An 18,002-nucleotide genomic window follows, 5' to 3' on the forward strand; every position below is an offset into this window, starting at 1 on the left:
TCGCACAGAGCGAAATAAGAAGCGAAACACATGTCCACAAGCGCTGGAATACTTTGGTTAGACCTCACCGTTTTACGATCTCAATTTGTTGAAATCCCCAATATCTGGTGATTATCAACCACCGTCTTTGCAAAATTTCAGGTAGATTGGCTCTAATTCGTACATGCAACATCTTCATATGCTAATTCAAGGGTTTATTTTGTCAATCTCTTGACTTGATCTGCGTGAGTGTCATTACTTGATCTGCTCGAAACCCATTGCGCGAGTCTCTCAGTCTTATTCAAATCGAAGAAAGATGCGAATTTGTTCGTGCCCTCGATGAATTCCCATTGTTTTCTTTTTCAATTCATGTTATTGGTGAAGTCATTGGTGTTTGATTTGTTTAATTTTTCTTTTTTGTAGTGCCCGTCATATATCTGTATCGGAGTTTTTCTCTATTTTCTTATTTTTCAGAACCTTTTATTGCACAGAAAGTAACTAAACTAAGAACGTAGATTAAAATTTCTAAATCTTGTCTTTGGTTTTTAGGGATCTTGATTTATCTGGGATTGAATTGCGAGTAAAGATCTATTTCCTCGAATATCTGAACAGAGTTATTTAATTTATCTGAAATTAGTTGTGGAATTAAGTTCTCCCGATTCATCTATGGCTCTTTATTTGTCGGGAAAAGAATATATTTTTTCTATTAATAATCTTTTCCAAGAGGATCTTTCCTGTGACTGAGAATTTTTGTGTATATATGTGTAATTTGTGTATAAGTTGAAGTGCATAGATATGGCTGACCAGAAGAAGCAGTGCGCCAAGGTTAGCCAGCTACGCCCGTTCGATACCGGACTCACTTTGATTGTAAAGGTTGTCAGTACAAAGGTTGTGGCTCAGAGAAGTCGTGCTCATGGTCGTTTTTCTGAATGCTTGGTGGGAGATGAAACAGGGATGATTATTTTTGCTGCAAGGAACGATCAAGGTCGGTATTATGTCCTAAAAAAAATGAAGTCCCTGTGTTCTCATAAAGATGTTTTGTAACTTCTCAGATTTTCTTCTTGTAGGCTTATATCTTCTTATATGTTCTAGAAAACTGATCAACTTTTGCGGTTTCTGTTATGAATTGTGGATTTGCTTTGATGAGTTTTTCTACCTGTTTTTTTCTTATTTTGCTTCCTTTGTTGACTGCATTTGATGATTAGTTTAATGCTTTAGAATGGCAACAACGCAATCATGTTTGATATAAATGCAATATGGAAAATGGAAAAGGTGTTGCTTTTGATTGGCTTGTTCGAATAAGTAACTATTTGGTAACCTCTTTATCTCTCTCACAAATAATCATTTTATTAAATCTTTATCATGTGTCCGATTTTCCGGAATCTTAAAATAAGTTGATTTACCACTGGTTTAATCCATGTAAGGAGATTCTTTTGATTTCAAAGGTGTTATGGCTATGTTTTAACATCCTTAGACCTCGCTCCCCAGGGGTGGCACCCTCCTGTTGATTTGATTTTCTATACACCTTGTGTTTCCATAAATTCCTTTCCCCATCAAAGTTCCGTATGATTCTTTCGACAAGTCGCTTTTGATAAAAAAAACTAGTGCCCTAAAAAAGATTTGTGTATAAATGCTAGTTCTTCGGTAGTTTAGAAACAATCCATTTTCATTTAGAATCTCTAGTTTATTTGTGTACATAAATATGGCATGAAAGGAAATTCCTCCAAAAATTTGGACGAAATCCTCTGCTACACTTGGTCCTCAAACCATGCTACACTTTGTTCAAACAAGCTTCGTTTGCACAAATTATTAAAAATTAAAAACACTAAACACATTGGATGAACAAAATACAATTAATCATTGATAAAACATTTGATTCATCGATTTTTTTAATTAAAAAATCATCAATATATTGTTTTAATCATTTATCGTGCTTGGGACATCGAATGTTTTATCAATGATTAATTGTATTTTATCCATCCATGATGTTTACTGCGTTTAATTTTTAATAATTTGTGTAAACGGGGCTTGTTTGAGCAAAGTATAGCACGGTTTGAAGCATCAATGTAGCAGAAGATTTTGTCCCCCGAAAATGTGAAAAGCTTTCTATTAATAAACAAGTTTCTTGAAGACTGGAAGATAGAGAATGATCCACCAAGACTAACCACCGGTTCCCAAGATTGTAAGCACATGGTTTTCTTTTTTAGTTTTAGTACATTATGTATCTGATGACATCCATGGGTACTTGCAGTTTGTGGACTCCACACAATGCTGTATTTTTAATATGTTTTCAGGATCAATAATGATTTGTTTTCAGAAATTCCATTATAACCTGGAGAACAAATTTTTTGACACAAGCATCACAATGGTTAAACTTCACATGTTTTTTCCCCACACTTCTGAAGTTTTAATTCTATTGCATCTGAATATTTTCAGTGGATCTGGCCAATGATGATAACACACTTATTCTCTCAAATGCCAAGATTGACATGTTTAAAGGATCAATGAGGCTTGTGGTGGATAGATCTGGGCGAGTTGAAGCAGGTGAACCTGCGAGTTTCAGGGTCGAAGAAAGCAACAACTTGTCTTTGATTGAATTTGATCGATATGATGTGGCAGTATGAGCCTTAAGCGGCAAAACAAATGTGTTTTTTTTTTTTTTTTTTTTTTTTTTTTTTTTTTTTTTTNGGTGGACAAGGTTTGATTTTTGCAGTTTTTATGCTTGAGTTGAATCCGAGCTCATAATTATTGGAGTTTGCTTCTTACTATCTACAGCTCTGGGTTCAGCTTATCTGGTTTCTGTGGGTATGCTTTTGTGGGACGAGCTTGCGTAAAAAATGGGCTTCAGACTTTAAAGTTGGTGTTGTCTAATTCAAATTGGCTGGTTTTCTCTCATTAAAGAAATAAATATCGTTTGCACTGCTGCTTTCATTTTTCCACTTGAAAAATAGCTGCTAATTTTTAATATGGTTGTATTATTATTATATAATATATTAAAAAATAGTGTGAGATAATTTTTATGTAGAACTGTCACGTCCCGAGATCGGGGTTAGTCGACACCGCCATTATTCAACAATCATATAATTGCTAAACAACAAACTTCGTAGTACAATATAAATCAAAATCAGTTTATATCATAAATATCATAACAGTGAAATCGTCTTTTACAATAGTATCTCTGAAAACGATAAAAATCTGCGGAAGCGTTTATAACTTGAATTAAAACTCACAAGAATATATTCTTAATTAAAATTCTTCATGCGTCCACTATCAGCCCCAAAAATGGTGTTTGATTATTCTTTATCTATTTCTTCTTCTGATTTATCTGAGGAGAATAGAGTAAGGGGTGAGTGATATGGTCATCACTCAGCAAAGTGGGGGCCGTTCGAGCACAATATAACAACATGCATAATTTCGAAAATCACATGACTTGCATAACATCATTCATAGCACATGCATAACATTGATCATACAATGAGATTTCTCTACTTTAAATGGTTTACTGATATCAGTCACTAATTTTTAATCCTCTGAGGGGGCGATGCCATATGGTGGTTATATCCCCCACCGCGTAAGGATGGTTGGGATTTCCTCCCATATCAAGTTAAATCCTCACAGTGTCCAAAACCATATGACAACCAACACAAGAATGGAGTAGAAGATGAACGTGTACTCGACCGTATTTTCGAAAAAACGAAATAAATATGCATAAACGAAAGTTTAACTTTAAAACAAGCCCACTTACCTTAGACCTGGAAGAAAACATGAAGAATTCGAAAATCATAGAAGAATCATGCAACCGACACTTCAAAAACTGAGCAGCATATCGCCCGAAAAATCAGCCGTCTTGAAAAATTATTTGCGCCTCATTGAACCGTTGGATCGGGCTTAAACTTTTACAGTACGTCCAAACCTATGTCAAATAAATTATGTACGGTGGAGATCGGGTTTGGAAGTCTTTTTTATCCTGTTTATGGATAAAAAAATCCGTAGGTATGCTGTTTTCTGCTTAGAATCGGAGCAGTTTTCTTACGAAAGCTATAAACAAAAAATAACTTGGATTTGGCCGAATTTTGGATATGTTATTCGAAACATGTGGAAGCACATTCTGAACGGTGGAGATCGGATTCCGAGTACCCGAGAGAGAGAGAAATAACTTTCTGAACTTGCACAGAATTTTGATGACTACTGCAGAATTTTTGGAGAGGAATTTCGAAAATATGAGAGCAAAACTCGAAAATTTGATGTATAAATGAGGTGTAAATTCTGAATGGGAGCTTCTCCTATTTATAGGGAGGTGACTGCTAGCCTGATCGTGTATTATCCTAGCGTTTGAACTTTTGAATTAAGCTTTAAATTTAGGATAATTATCATTTTTTTATCTGTGATCTTGGATAATATTTCGAATCTAAATATTCATCCATTGGATATTTCGAAATTTAGGGATCATATTATCATCTGTTTAATCTTTATCCAGGTATATCAAATATTAAATCTTTATCTGGTAAAAATCTTTTCAACTTTGAATTTATATCTTCAACTTTACCTGCTTATATACAAATTTCTTATTTAATTTCTTAGATTGTGATAGACTTATTTATTATCCTAAGTTCAAAATATGTGCACAATATTATCTTAAATCTTGAGCTCCAAAAATATTGTACACGATATAATTATCCACCCAACTTTAGATAAACTTGCAAATCTTACATCTTAAATAAAATAATAAGATAGATACCCAAATATTGAATAATCCTAGCACACTTAAATTACAAAAATATTATCACGATTATAAAATCTTAGGTTTTACAAGAACAGCTAGAGAGTATACCAACATTAAAGTTATCCTTAAATTGGGTTGAGTTTTCTACTTAGTTTTATACATGATGGTTGTGTAAAGGACAACATAAACATGTTTGCTTGTAAAATGATATTTAAATCTCCAACCGGAAATGCCTTTGGCCACTCTATCTCTATCTCTATCTCCTCGTGACACTTCCAATCCAAATAATCGCATACCAATGGCGTCACGCTCTCTGTATTCTCATTCAAAGGTTGTAAAGTACGTTACGTTGATTTACTTTGTATTATCTTTGTTTGATGTTTCCCCCCCTTGCCTTAGGTTAGTTTCGGATTTCGGGGGAAACAGACAAGAGAGTTGGTCAACACCGGCACCATCAAGCATGGTTCGCTGTGCTGCTATGCGCCGGGTGTTCTTGCCCTTATATACACTAATACGTCCATCGCTTCGAAACCCTTACGTTTTAATTGGTCGAGCATTAAAGCGTCCGCCTCTTCTGGACGTAGTCGTAGCTCCAGCTCTCGCAGAGTTTACAACCAGTCTCAAGCACAACCCTCCGTTGCTATTGTGAAACAAATGGCTTCCTCTGTTCTCCCCGCAGGCGTATTTGCTGTTGTCATATTCGGTACTATTTATATGTTTTGAAGATACTTTTTGATGGTGTGACTTGCTATAAATATTGGAGCAGCTAAGTCGTTTGTGTTTGGATGAACTTTATGTTAGGATGATTTATGTAATTGTTCTTTGAATATGGTTGATTTAGAGAAGATGGGCACGGGTACGGTTTATGGATTGATTTTTTTAATTAATTTAATTGATGTGCATAAATAGAACAATTTGATGTGAACAATATTATTTGTGGTGGTATTCATGATAGAATGATTCTAAATTATATAAAATGTCACGAAGCTACATATTTCTTGAGATCGTCTCGAGACAATTGTATAGGCACCTAATTTGATTGTTTTAGCAATCACCTGCAATTATTTGTTGTTCAGTGTCTCCTTTTTTTTTTTTTTTTTTTTTTTTTTTTTTTTTTTTTTATAACTATGCTTATCTTTCTTTAAAAATGGAATATGGTGTCCAATTCTTACTTACTCTTACCAATTAATGAGTTCGTACTATAGACTGGTTCATTTTAATTTTTATCGATTATTCTTTGTTGGACTTTTATGTGCACAGGGGGAGAGAGAAGAAAACGAAGATATATAGCTGAAAATTGATCACCCACTTGAATCAAAGAAACTTTTATTGTAGTGAAATGCATGATAATCATTAGGAATATAATCCAGTTCTAGGATGCACCACTATCATAGTTATTAAAAACGTGCGCCTAGCGACGTGCCCAACCAGGCACAATCGGTGCAGCACTTGAAATAAGAAGCGTGCACCTCGGCCTAGACGCGAGGCATCCGAGAGGCGCAGAAGCATGCGTTTTAAAGAAGCGGGCTGATATTTTGTAAGTAAATAAAAATTAACTTGAGCCCAACCAATTTTGAATCCCAATTAGCAAAGCATATCGCTATTTAATGATAAAAGAACATGTTGTAACGCATTTATGCAAGACTTTTTTATCAGAAAGTTAAAAAGTCCCCTATGCAAACTTTTACTGTCATCTTCCCATTATGATGATGATGATGATGATACAGTTGAGGAAGATGAAAAAGAATTTGATGGTTTAGATGATATTGTAATCCTCTATTCAAACTTTTACTCTAAATTTTTTCTACACTCATGACTCACCATGGTTTTGGAAGAAGAAGATGAGGATGGTATGGTTGAGGAGGATGAAGAGGAATTTAATGATTTAAATATTTGAAGTTTTTTTCTTAATATACTATGAATTTCTGACTTACTAATGAATTTTAGATGATTAAAGTTTTTCTGGTTATGATCTATTAATGAATTTTTATTTTTAATATTTGCTATCTTTATGAATATTTAATTTATGTAATATTATAGATTTATAGTATAAATCTCTTTATATATGTTGAATTTTAAAATTTGTCAAATGCGCTTTACTTCAATAAAGCGTGCGTTTTGCCTTGCGCCTTGCGCTTCAGGCTTCAGGATACTGTAGCGCTTTAGTGCGCCTTGCGCACTAAATAACTATGACCATTATAGAGAACTATCCTAGAAAACATTCACTTTGGATGACATGCGCTGATAATAAAAGAGGGCCTTATATTGTGTGATTATTTCTGTTGTGGTTATCTTTTGGCATGATAAACAAATAGACGATGAAGTTCTTTTATTGGATAAATCACATCGTTTCTTTTGTTCTGTTTCTCTGTTGTGTATGGTTGGTGTGGCCTGTGGTGGAGTAGGTTTCATGCACTTATGTTGTGTTATTGAATTTAATTTTACCACCATAGCCTTGCCACCTTTAGGCTGCAAAATTTGGCTCCTGCAGGAGGGTTATTGCATATTCCAAATAATTTATGTTATGAGAACATTTCTCTATTGGTAACTAATCTGTGTTCCAGCTTACAGTTTTGTGGAAAATGGTGGAGAAAATCCTCGTACCAAAACCTGTTAAGTCTGTATCAGAAGAGAATAAACCCAGTCAAACCCTCTGGGACATATTTATTATCATCTTTTGGAGCAAAGAGAGAGAGATAATCCAAGCTAAGGTTAAATGATTTTGCCAAAAAGATTAGATCGTTTGCGAGCGTAGACATGTCAAGTTTACAAATATTTTAATTCTTATCTGGTTGCTTTAATGATGGTATAAGGTTATCAGAGTCATAACGAACTGAACATCTCGATAATAAAGTTTATTATTTTGGCACAATTTTTTATTTCCTTCTTCATTTCGTCATCTTACTGTGGACATTTTCTGTGTACTAAAAAAATGTTGAGTAATCCATTTTTCCTCTTATAAAGACAATGTACAAAAAGACCTTACCTTTTATTTGAAACTTGGTGTTCAATTGTCTAACTATACAAGGTGTTGTTAGGTCGCGACTTTGGAGATGAAGGGTTATTCTTTCTAGCTGAGAGCTTAGCATACAATCAGGTCAGATTTTTTTATGATAATTTTTCCTTCTAAATTTGAGCTCAGAACTCATGAACTTTTAATACCCTGTCCATCAACTACACGTTTTCTTATTTCAGGTTGCTGAGGATGTAAATTTTTGCTGCAAATGGGATAACTGCTGATGGAATAAAATCATTTGATGGGATTTTGCACTCTAGCATTGCACTAAAATCTCTTAATTTATCTGGAAATTCTATTGGAGATGAAGGGGTGAAGGTAAGGCTCAAATATGATACTGTTCTACAATTTTATTCCCTTTTGATGTAGCTAATTCACTTAGATGATCAAAAGCTAAGCTCCTTGATTAAGTTGTTTGTCCCATTTTGCTACTTTCTGTTCTAAATCAATCTCTTTATTTTTTTCATGTACATAAAAAATATATGACCTCTGGAAAGCGGTGCTGTGGGTTCATTTGTTTCCATCTTACTTATTTGTGACCAAGATGTTTCTGTTTTCATGGTGAAAATATCATTATTAATCTACTACTTTGTGAGATATGGTCTTCATGTATGGATTTATAAGATGTATCAGCAATCCTTCCATGTCTAGTTTCACTCATCCGAGGATTTTACTCTTTTTTGTATTAATGAATTTTTATAATGATGGAAATGTTATAGTGATTGACAGTGTTTTCCCCCCATAAATCTGCTGTTTAGACATCCTCTATTATGGTTTTTGCAATATTACAGTGTCTATGTGACATTCTGGTGAATAATGACAGTATTCAGAAGCTTCAGCTGAGCAGTAGTGCATTCGGGGACGAGGTTAGCTAACTTTTGGAGTTGAAACTATTGTTAACATGTGGACTTGCTGTACCCTTCACAATATTCATGAAAAGGTTCCTTGTAAAAATACCTAATTTATATCTTGTTTTTTCCCATGACAGGGAGCAAAAGCTATTGCTGAAATGTTAATGAAAAACTCAAGTTTGCGTGTGATTGAACTCAGCAACAATTTGATCGACTACTCTGTATGGATAATAATTTATTATACTTTTGGTAGATTACGTTAGAGTAAACATAGGAGAAGAAAGAAAATTGTTCCTTATTCTTTCATCGGTAAATGTCTTAATTGTTCCTTATTCTTTCATCGGTAAATGTCTTACCTTAAATACAAAATATAAATGAAAGGATAACACCCTAATCTAATCTAATATAATCTAACCAATGTTTAATATACAAAGAGTAAGATGACATGTTATCCAAAAAGATAAGTCCTATCGTAACAAGATTTCGGATCTTCAACACTGCCTCTCAACTTGGGTTGTATACATTGATAATGCCCAACTTAGATACTAAGTCTTCAAACGTAGGGTGAGATAGGGCCTTTGTTAGGATGTTTGTAACTTGTGAATGGCTAGGAACGTAGCTTATGAAATGGCGATCGACTTCAACATGTTTAGTAAGATCATGGTGAATTGGATTCTTGGCAATACTTATTCAGCTTGATTGGTTCCACTGTTTGATAGCCTTCTAATTTCAATTATGCCAACAACCTCTGAATCCAAATACCTTCGCAAATCCCATTGGCCAAAGATCGAAACTCGGTTTCTGCTCCTACTTCTTGTCACAGCAGGTTGTTTCTTGCTCTGCCAGGTCACTAAATTACCCCATTTGTATGAGCGGTATCCCTACCAATCACTGGCCAAGAACTCCTACGTGTTAACATTCAGTCACACTCACCAACGTGATATACGTTTTTTTGTAAGAACACCGTTTTATAAGATGATAGTGATTCAAATTTTGTCGATTGAATGGATTCTATGGCAATTATTCTCATCCTCCTCCTGCCTATTCTTGGAACCTTAATGGTGTCGAGTTCAACTATAAAGTGAATCGGTCCGTCAAACTCCTAACCAAATTTAACTAGGAGATTCTCGACCGAACCTCGTTCAAGTTCCCTTGTTTAGACTATTGAATCAAGAGTTCATTTATCCATAGTTTGTATAGTCGTTTACTGTATCAGCTGGTGTCATTGTATAAGACGCTCTAGAGTATCCGAATTTCCCATTATAACCTCCTACTCCAACTTCAACTCCATGTTTCTTACATACAAATAAAGCTTCTTTTTCGAAATCAGAACTTCTCGACTTCAATCTGAAATTTTTTCGGAATCATTTATCTCTTTTCTTTATTTTTTTCCTTTTTCTAATTGTTGCCATTATGTTTGATATTTTAGTAATATCTGAAAAATAAATACTAGTTAAACTGGTGCAGCATCTAGAACTGCAAAATTGAATTTGTCATTTGTGATTATTATATTTCACTTTTTTATATGAGAGCTCATATTCCAAAATATAGTTCAATATGTATGGAATATCTCTTTATTTGGCTTTAAGAAACTAAGAGAAAATAGTTAATCACAGTGGAACTCACTAAAATCTCAATTCAGGCAGCTTGCGTACCATCCATTCTTGCAGGAGCTGATGTGGTGGTTGCAGCAGAGACCAGAAGTGGCAAATACCCACGTAATATTATAGAAATTTGACATGACTGGAGAATCGGATTAGTTTTACTTCCTATGCCACCCTTGATGATTTTTAAGGTTGAAAATGAATAAATTTAGAACAGTCCTCAACTTCGTAAAGAGCGAGGATCATAAAAAATATTTCGTCCCCTTGATTTATGTTTATGTAAAATCTGACGAGCTGGTTTCCTGGTAGGCGGCTTCAGCTGTAGACTTTTTACATAGAGTCGGTCTGACAGCCAGAGCAGGTGAAGATGGCCTCGTTACAAGTCTTTTTACAAAATCAAATCGAGATCTTGTTGCGCAATTTGCGATGCTGAAGAACTGGATTTGTCTGTGGTAATGTTTTGGCTAAAGACAAACTATTACTTTTTTGGCTCGAATAAAATTTATTTAGGAAAGCTTGTTATGGAACGATCTTTAGAATGTAATCATTTTACTTCAGGAAAAGGCATTTAGCAGAAAAAGGAGTTTCCGAAACAAGCTTAAGAAGAGAGGTAAACTGGGATACTCCTCTGAGGCGACGTGATTTGAGATTACTTGTTTTAAAATATTTTAACAGAGCTTAATTTGCAGGTAAATAGACTGGATGGTGCATCATTCATTCCACAGGAAATTCCAATGTAAACTATTAGATGTAATAGAAGGAATGCAGCCACAGCTTCGGTTTCGCAACATGCTGAGTTTTTGAAAAGGCCAATCCAGCTAGAGTACTGTTGTAGGAATGCAATATTCACCCTCACCATACATACAATCACGGTACCTCCTATTCACCAATGGATAATAGGTGTGCGTTCACTGTTGTGAAAATGTATGCAACCAATTGTCAGCGAAGGCATTAGATATATGTTATTTGCGTTGGATTTGGAGTGAATTACTCCGCCTGTTTGAAATAATTCTTATTAGTGGTTTTGGGTAATAAGCAGTCTTGCGCATTTCATTGCATAGTTTATTTTGGGTCGCTTCCTAGAAGAATTAGACTGTTGTCTCGGATAAACAGCTTAAAGCTTAATAATTTTTGTTTTGACCTTGGACGAGGTCTTTGAAAGTGCGTATCAAAGCTAGTAAGAAAGTTCTGGTTAATGGAGTTGAGTTTTTTTATGCTTTCACCTGTGTACTGAAGCTCTCTTTGTAGGAGAAATCCGTTGGAGTAAGATGCAAAACATGACTTTCTTACAAATAAAGATATTCTCACTCCAAAACGGATACGTACATGTCATAAAGATGATCAAGGTGTCTCTTCTTGATCTCACCAGCAAAAGCCATAAAAGAAATTAGAGTTTGTTTTCATGTTTTTCTTCCTCGTTCTCCAACTTTTCTTCTTACTCGGTTCAACTAACCGTGAAATCCAAGCTTGTATGATTATTTTGTCAGTACAGTGACACTTAAACGTTTAATCATTTATGAATTCATCGAACTAAGCAAGTTTACGATTTTTTCGAGTCAATTAAAAAAATATTTAATTCGTATTCGAGCTGAACTCGAACATGTTAGAACTTTTTTCGAGTTCAAATTATTTGATTTCATAGTTCGCGCTCAGGGATATTAATATTTTATCAATAAAATATAATAATGTATTAAATAAATTAATTAATTTTGAGCCTTTCGATTACTAGTTTTCGAGCAATAGCTCGAATTTAATGAATATGGTTGAATTTTTCGATTCATACTCGAACTAGAGCTTTAATTTGAACTGAATGTGAGATTTTCAAGAATTGAGCTCAAACCTGAATATAACTAAGTTGAGCCGAGTTCGAGCCTTAAGTTATTTTTATTGTAATTGGCTCGATTCGGTTCCTTGACACTCCTATTTGAGACCAAGATGGATGTACATCTGCGTTCGATGTATATGTTCTCAATACTATACTTCCAATTTTGTTCAGAAAAAAATGAAGTTTTAGAATGTAAAGCTTGGTTACTGGCAATTAGTGTGGCGCATGTTCTTCAAGAATATTGTGAAGCTCGAATTGATGGAAAAAATACTCTGAACTTGAATTGATGTGTTTCTAATTCAAAATTTAAAGCCTCCTGTACCGCATATAAAACATCTAAAGCCACTCGAGCGTGCAGATTCTTGATAGGGCTCTAATACATTATACCTTTGATGATCTTCTAATAGACTCGAGCTACTTTTCAATATCCTCGTTAACTTGTCCCACTGTTTTTTGCTCGAAAGAATCGAACAAAATAACAGATATCAGTCAAGGAACCGAATAAGATTAGCAAAACATGGAGATAATCTTACCCGCAAGATCAACTGCCAAGTTGGCCTGATTATCAGCCTCAGAATTTAAGTCCTACCAGAAGAGAGAAAGAACTAGTTAAATTAATCTGAAATACTCCGAATTTTCTGTTGCATTTGGAACTATATGTTATGCTCTATTGTGCGACTATTCAGTGTAGTGGACAACAAGACAAATGTAACAGAAGATTTGAAAAAGGTGATATATGGGTTGCTGTACAAAATGATACAAGAAACAGAGACACTAATGAAACCGAGATCATTTTTATGTGCTCCTAATCAACGGAAGCATGCCATGTCGAGTTTCGTTGTGCACAACGAATGCATCAAACCAATATTTACCCTTAAGACATGAATAATCTGGAATGATTGAAATTTATCCTTCAACTTCTTTGCCTCTTCATATAACCTGAATATATTTTGGTTTTTCACCCTCCATAAACCCTGAATCTGTTCATGAAATATCACATTAAATGCAAAATTCACCGGGAGAAAATGAAGCCTTTACCAAGAAATGCACCTGCATGCAAACAAGTTTGGAGTCCCCCCTAACTCGAACACTCGTAAAACCTTTTCCAAGAGCGTATTTCAATCCTAATATAAATCCACGATATTCAGCAGCATTACTTGTTGCTACGCCTAACCCTTCACGTAACTTACAAATCTAACGTGTGAAAAAATGTTAGAGATATATGAACTGAATGTCAAAGATACAGCAAAAAGAATGATGCTTACCAAACTCCCATCATCAGATCGTATAATAGCTCCGGCCCCTGCTTGTCCAGGATTCCCTTTCGAAGAACCATCAAACTCAAGAGTACAAGATAGCTGCAAATGAATAAAAACAACATTCAGGTTTTTGCAAATAAAATCTCAATCTCAGAGCATTCTTGAATCCAAATCGTTGTTTTTAATTAGTCCAAATTCTAATCATGAATCAATCACTCACACAAGCCGATGAATTCTGGTCAACTCCATTAGGATCCAATTTGAAATGCTTTATTGAGGAGTCATTTGAAGTCAGCATTGGTCCAACAGCTTCCTGAGAAACATAAAAGTGCTTATAAACCACAGACTCGTGAAGCTAATTTCATAGATTCATGTTTCTCTTTTTCCCCATTTCTTTAAGGGGACCAGATAACGTTCTCACTCACTCCATAAGTTGACCACAGAGCTTTTTGTGACCTCTTTTTTGTCAATGAGTCATTAGTTGTTTCACCTACAGAAGTTGGCTGCAGTAGGAAAACTCGGGTGCTTATATATCGAGGTATTGGAAAGTAACACAAAAGTAAGGACTTGATCGTATTATTGCCCTTCTAGTAATTGATGAATATAACAGGATAACACAAGTCAGAAGCTTGTTGTCCCATAGCATAATGCATATCAACGAGAGCGTTAGCTAGCATGGAATTCATTATTTTTACAATAATAGTAGTTTTCATTGATCTTACTCAGCAATAATATTTCTACATCAAGGGACACCAGAAACAAGCACATAAGTGCCGTGAACATCTTCAAAAAAGTTTAATATCAGGCTGAATAACACATCTTGAATGGAGGAGAAGTGGAATACCATCGAATAAGGTGTTTCAAATTTTTGATTGTATATGTGGTGAGATGATCTGACCTGAATTGGACATGGTACAAGAGTGCCGAAAAGTTCTTCAGTGAGATCAGAAGCTCTGATGGAATAAAGAGCATTAACAAGTCCACAAGAGAGAAGATATTTCTCTGCATCCTTCGGCATGGAGTAACCTTTGTACACACTGACAGGACGGTCACATATCTGCCCGAGAAAATAAGAGAAAAAATAGATGCATCTAAGTACTAGTAGGTCTTCTCTCCCAACAGAATGAAGATTGAGTATACTACACAAGGTTGAAATGAAAGTAATCATTAAACACAATGCGCAACATGAAAACATCTCAACATGTATGTATTCACTATCAAAATTGAGAACATTAGATTACCGAGGTTCCAACTTGAGCCTGACAATCACTTAAGCTTTTGTAAACACCAATGAGATTGCCCTTCCGAACAACAAAAAATGCTTCCCTGTCGTCCTTCATTATAGTTTTGGGTCGTTCACGAGAGCTACCTCTAACAGACTGCTTTGCCGAATAGCAACGAAGTCGAAATCTTGCCGAAGGAATTCCAAATTTACTGTTCTAAATCCTGAATTGTGGATACCTGTTTTCCATGAAGAAAAACAAGAGCCACAAAACGGCGCCTTGACAAAAAAACAGCGAACTCTTGATAATATTGTAAGAGAACATGCATGAAGCAAACAAAACATACCAGAGTTCCTCCTCTTTCTCGGGTTTTTCAGGTAATCCTTTTAGAAAACAATTTTTCGACTTCCACCAACCAATTAAAATTCTTTCTATAACAGTTCAAAACTATGACACTGAAAAAGGACGGGAAATCAGCTTTTTCTCACAAAACTTTACATTCTTAGAAAAAGCTATGTTTAAATTTTGAATTCCTCTGATATGCGAAGGCTAAAACAGAACTTTTTCCATTTAGTCATAATAAAAAAATTTCCTTTCTTCCCTACAAAGCCACAAAGATTCCAATAAGTTTTAGCTAGTTAAAAGTAGAACAACATAAAAAGGCAATTACTTCTGCCCAGAACCCTTATCCAAAGTCCAAACACAAATTCAACGCAGGAAATGAATTTAAAACCTAAATCATGGATACCCAAATGAGTGATCAACAGGATACTCCTAAATCATGGATACCCAAATGAGTGATCAACAGGATACTGAACAAATAAAAGTTAAATGAATACACACATACCGATAGACTTCTTGAATTCCAGAACTGTTACTGAAAGTGAAAACGGGGCGGGGGGGTGGTTTGGTTTGTTGAATGGTTGGGTGGGTAGGGGTGGTTGGGTCTTGTTTTTTTAATCCGCGTGGGTTGTTGGGGTTGAGGTATTATTGGAATTAGAGAATACAATTTTTCACAGAGGTCAAGTCCTCGTCAGCCATTATACTTGATTTTACTCATTTCGGACATTAAATCTTCGTCCAAGTCTTCAAAAAATCTAAAAATTGTAACAAGGTGGATCGGATTTTTCATCATCATATCCGACCTAACGTAAATTAAATCACTATTCTCATCAAAATATCTTCAAATTCACTAAAAAAATATTGATACAATAATCCAATTACATATATAAATATTAATATTACTCAAACTTTTGTAATTCACGGTTCTTATAAACAAAAAAATGAAATCACATAATTATCATGAACAAGATTTAAATGTAATGAATTTGAGTTTTTTTTATTAATTATTAGAAAAAATAATAATTATTATTATTAGTAATGATATTATTATCAAGAGCCTTGATACGAATTCGAGGATGGGAATAACATTTTCATACCCGTCCCCAATTTGCATCGAGGATTTGAAAAATCCCCAAACCCGCCCCATTTTGGATTTTTCCCTCAAGAAGAATTGTCATTCCTAATTGGAACCCTTCTTTCTTCGTGTTATGCTTAGCTATATTGGAGCCCATTATTTTTCGACTAATACATCGAGTTTATACAGTTTTTATAATCAATTCAATTTATATTCAAATCGGAGTAACATTATAATGGTAAAAAGTAATAAATGTACATATTGAAATTTGAAATTATTATATTTAAATAGATATTATATCGTAATTATAAAAATTAATGAGTGGTTAAATTATTATTTGAAATAATGAAATAAAAAAAACAAATGGACTACTATAATTTGAAATGAATTTTTTTTAAAAAAAAAATAGAAAAAGACCAAACAACATGACACGATTACAAAATAACGTACTATGACACAATTTTGGCTATGTCATTAAGATTCTTAATAAATAGTGATTGATATATTCAAACCGAGATAATATCATATTATAATTTAAAAATATTATATTTAAATGGAAATAATATTATAATTGTAAAAACTAATTGAAGACTAACTATAATTTGAAATAATGAAATATAAAAGATAAATGGACTAAAATACAATTTGAAGAATGAATTAAAAAAAAAAANAGCAGAGACCAGAAGTGGCAAATACCCACGTAATATTATAGAAATTTGACATGACTGGAGAATCGGATTAGTTTTACTTCCTATGCCACCCTTGATGATTTTTAAGGTTGAAAATGAATAAATTTAGAACAGTCCTCAACTTCGTAAAGAGCGAGGATCATAAAAAATATTTCGTCCCCTTGATTTATGTTTATGTAAAATCTGACGAGCTGGTTTCCTGGTAGGCGGCTTCAGCTGTAGACTTTTTACATAGAGTCGGTCTGACAGCCAGAGCAGGTGAAGATGGCCTCGTTACAAGTCTTTTTACAAAATCAAATCGAGATCTTGTTGCGCAATTTGCGATGCTGAAGAACTGGATTTGTCTGTGGTAATGTTTTGGCTAAAGACAAACTATTACTTTTTTGGCTCGAATAAAATTTATTTAGGAAAGCTTGTTATGGAACGATCTTTAGAATGTAATCATTTTACTTCAGGAAAAGGCATTTAGCAGAAAAAGGAGTTTCCGAAACAAGCTTAAGAAGAGAGGTAAACTGGGATACTCCTCTGAGGCGACGTGATTTGAGATTACTTGTTTTAAAATATTTTAACAGAGCTTAATTTGCAGGTAAATAGACTGGATGGTGCATCATTCATTCCACAGGAAATTCCAATGTAAACTATTAGATGTAATAGAAGGAATGCAGCCACAGCTTCGGTTTCGCAACATGCTGAGTTTTTGAAAAGGCCAATCCAGCTAGAGTACTGTTGTAGGAATGCAATATTCACCCTCACCATACATACAATCACGGTACCTCCTATTCACCAATGGATAATAGGTGTGCGTTCACTGTTGTGAAAATGTATGCAACCAATTGTCAGCGAAGGCATTAGATATATGTTATTTGCGTTGGATTTGGAGTGAATTACTCCGCCTGTTTGAAATAATTCTTATTAGTGGTTTTGGGTAATAAGCAGTCTTGCGCATTTCATTGCATAGTTTATTTTGGGTCGCTTCCTAGAAGAATTAGACTGTTGTCTCGGATAAACAGCTTAAAGCTTAATAATTTTTGTTTTGACCTTGGACGAGGTCTTTGAAAGTGCGTATCAAAGCTAGTAAGAAAGTTCTGGTTAATGGAGTTGAGTTTTTTTATGCTTTCACCTGTGTACTGAAGCTCTCTTTGTAGGAGAAATCCGTTGGAGTAAGATGCAAAACATGACTTTCTTACAAATAAAGATATTCTCACTCCAAAACGGATACGTACATGTCATAAAGATGATCAAGGTGTCTCTTCTTGATCTCACCAGCAAAAGCCATAAAAGAAATTAGAGTTTGTTTTCATGTTTTTCTTCCTCGTTCTCCAACTTTTCTTCTTACTCGGTTCAACTAACCGTGAAATCCAAGCTTGTATGATTATTTTGTCAGTACAGTGACACTTAAACGTTTAATCATTTATG

At 34.5% G+C, this 18,002-nt stretch overlaps 3 protein-coding genes and 2 long non-coding RNA genes across 15 annotated transcripts; 3 read left to right on the forward strand and 2 right to left on the reverse strand.

Moving 5' to 3' along the window:
• On the forward strand, nucleotides 1-2,747 carry LOC140956725 (uncharacterized protein At4g28440-like). Of its 3 annotated transcripts, none has more exons than XM_073413582.1 (3): nucleotides 1-141; nucleotides 760-964; nucleotides 2,416-2,747. In XM_073413582.1, exons 2-3 carry the CDS (start codon nucleotides 775-777, stop codon nucleotides 2,601-2,603), a joined length of 378 nt encoding a protein of 125 aa, XP_073269683.1. In that variant the 5' UTR covers nucleotides 1-141; nucleotides 760-774; the 3' UTR covers nucleotides 2,604-2,747. The 3 variants fall into 3 exon arrangements, with proteins under 3 accessions (XP_073269683.1, XP_073269685.1, XP_073269684.1); XM_073413584.1 differs by having other exon boundaries at nucleotides 16-141; nucleotides 766-964; XM_073413583.1 differs by lacking the exon at nucleotides 1-141 and adding an exon at nucleotides 159-305.
• Nucleotides 2,748-4,921: 2,174 nt separating this feature from the next.
• Nucleotides 4,922-8,875, forward strand: LOC140956536 (uncharacterized). 4 transcript variants are annotated; one of them, XM_073413308.1, is made up of 7 exons: nucleotides 4,922-5,033; nucleotides 5,102-5,405; nucleotides 7,267-7,466; nucleotides 7,741-7,799; nucleotides 7,898-8,036; nucleotides 8,510-8,584; nucleotides 8,707-8,875. In XM_073413308.1, the coding sequence occupies exons 1-3, from the start codon at nucleotides 4,932-4,934 to the stop codon at nucleotides 7,317-7,319; spliced, it is 459 nt and encodes a 152-aa protein (XP_073269409.1). In that variant the 5' UTR covers nucleotides 4,922-4,931; the 3' UTR covers nucleotides 7,320-7,466; nucleotides 7,741-7,799; nucleotides 7,898-8,036; nucleotides 8,510-8,584; nucleotides 8,707-8,875. The 4 variants fall into 4 exon arrangements, 3 of the variants coding, with proteins under 3 accessions (XP_073269409.1, XP_073269407.1, XP_073269408.1); XM_073413306.1 differs by having other exon boundaries at nucleotides 7,274-7,466; XR_012171486.1 differs by having other exon boundaries at nucleotides 4,945-5,033; nucleotides 5,107-5,405; nucleotides 7,274-7,466.
• LOC140956537 (uncharacterized) lies at nucleotides 5,586-7,260 on the reverse strand. The gene is made up of 2 exons (XR_012171487.1): nucleotides 6,891-7,260; nucleotides 5,586-6,087 (listed from the first exon to the last, which is right to left on the reverse strand). It is a non-coding gene; the product is annotated as an uncharacterized lncRNA (long non-coding RNA).
• Nucleotides 8,876-12,129: 3,254 nt separating the features above from the next.
• On the reverse strand, nucleotides 12,130-15,507 carry LOC140956488 (uncharacterized). 6 transcript variants are annotated; one of them, XM_073413245.1, is made up of 11 exons: nucleotides 15,328-15,403; nucleotides 14,827-14,935; nucleotides 14,499-14,718; nucleotides 14,156-14,314; nucleotides 13,683-13,760; nucleotides 13,478-13,570; nucleotides 13,264-13,356; nucleotides 13,049-13,192; nucleotides 12,871-12,978; nucleotides 12,532-12,583; nucleotides 12,136-12,444 (listed from the first exon to the last, which is right to left on the reverse strand). In XM_073413245.1, exons 3-11 carry the CDS (start codon nucleotides 14,595-14,597, stop codon nucleotides 12,413-12,415), a joined length of 858 nt encoding a protein of 285 aa, XP_073269346.1. In that variant the 5' UTR covers nucleotides 14,598-14,718; nucleotides 14,827-14,935; nucleotides 15,328-15,403; the 3' UTR covers nucleotides 12,136-12,412. The 6 variants fall into 6 exon arrangements, with proteins under 6 accessions (XP_073269347.1, XP_073269346.1, XP_073269342.1 ...); XM_073413241.1 differs by having other exon boundaries at nucleotides 14,499-14,935; nucleotides 15,328-15,399; XM_073413243.1 differs by lacking the exon at nucleotides 14,827-14,935 and having other exon boundaries at nucleotides 14,499-14,780; nucleotides 15,328-15,357.
• Nucleotides 15,508-16,581: 1,074 nt separating this feature from the next.
• LOC140956562 (uncharacterized) lies at nucleotides 16,582-17,663 on the forward strand. The gene is made up of 3 exons (XR_012171490.1): nucleotides 16,582-16,935; nucleotides 17,042-17,093; nucleotides 17,173-17,663. It is a non-coding gene; the product is annotated as an uncharacterized lncRNA (long non-coding RNA).
• The last annotated feature ends 339 nt before the right edge of the window (nucleotides 17,664-18,002 follow it).

This window comes from Primulina huaijiensis, chromosome 14 (assembly GCF_012295235.1).
Source record: "Primulina huaijiensis isolate GDHJ02 chromosome 14, ASM1229523v2, whole genome shotgun sequence".
Lineage (NCBI taxonomy): Eukaryota > Viridiplantae > Streptophyta > Magnoliopsida > Lamiales > Gesneriaceae > Primulina > Primulina huaijiensis.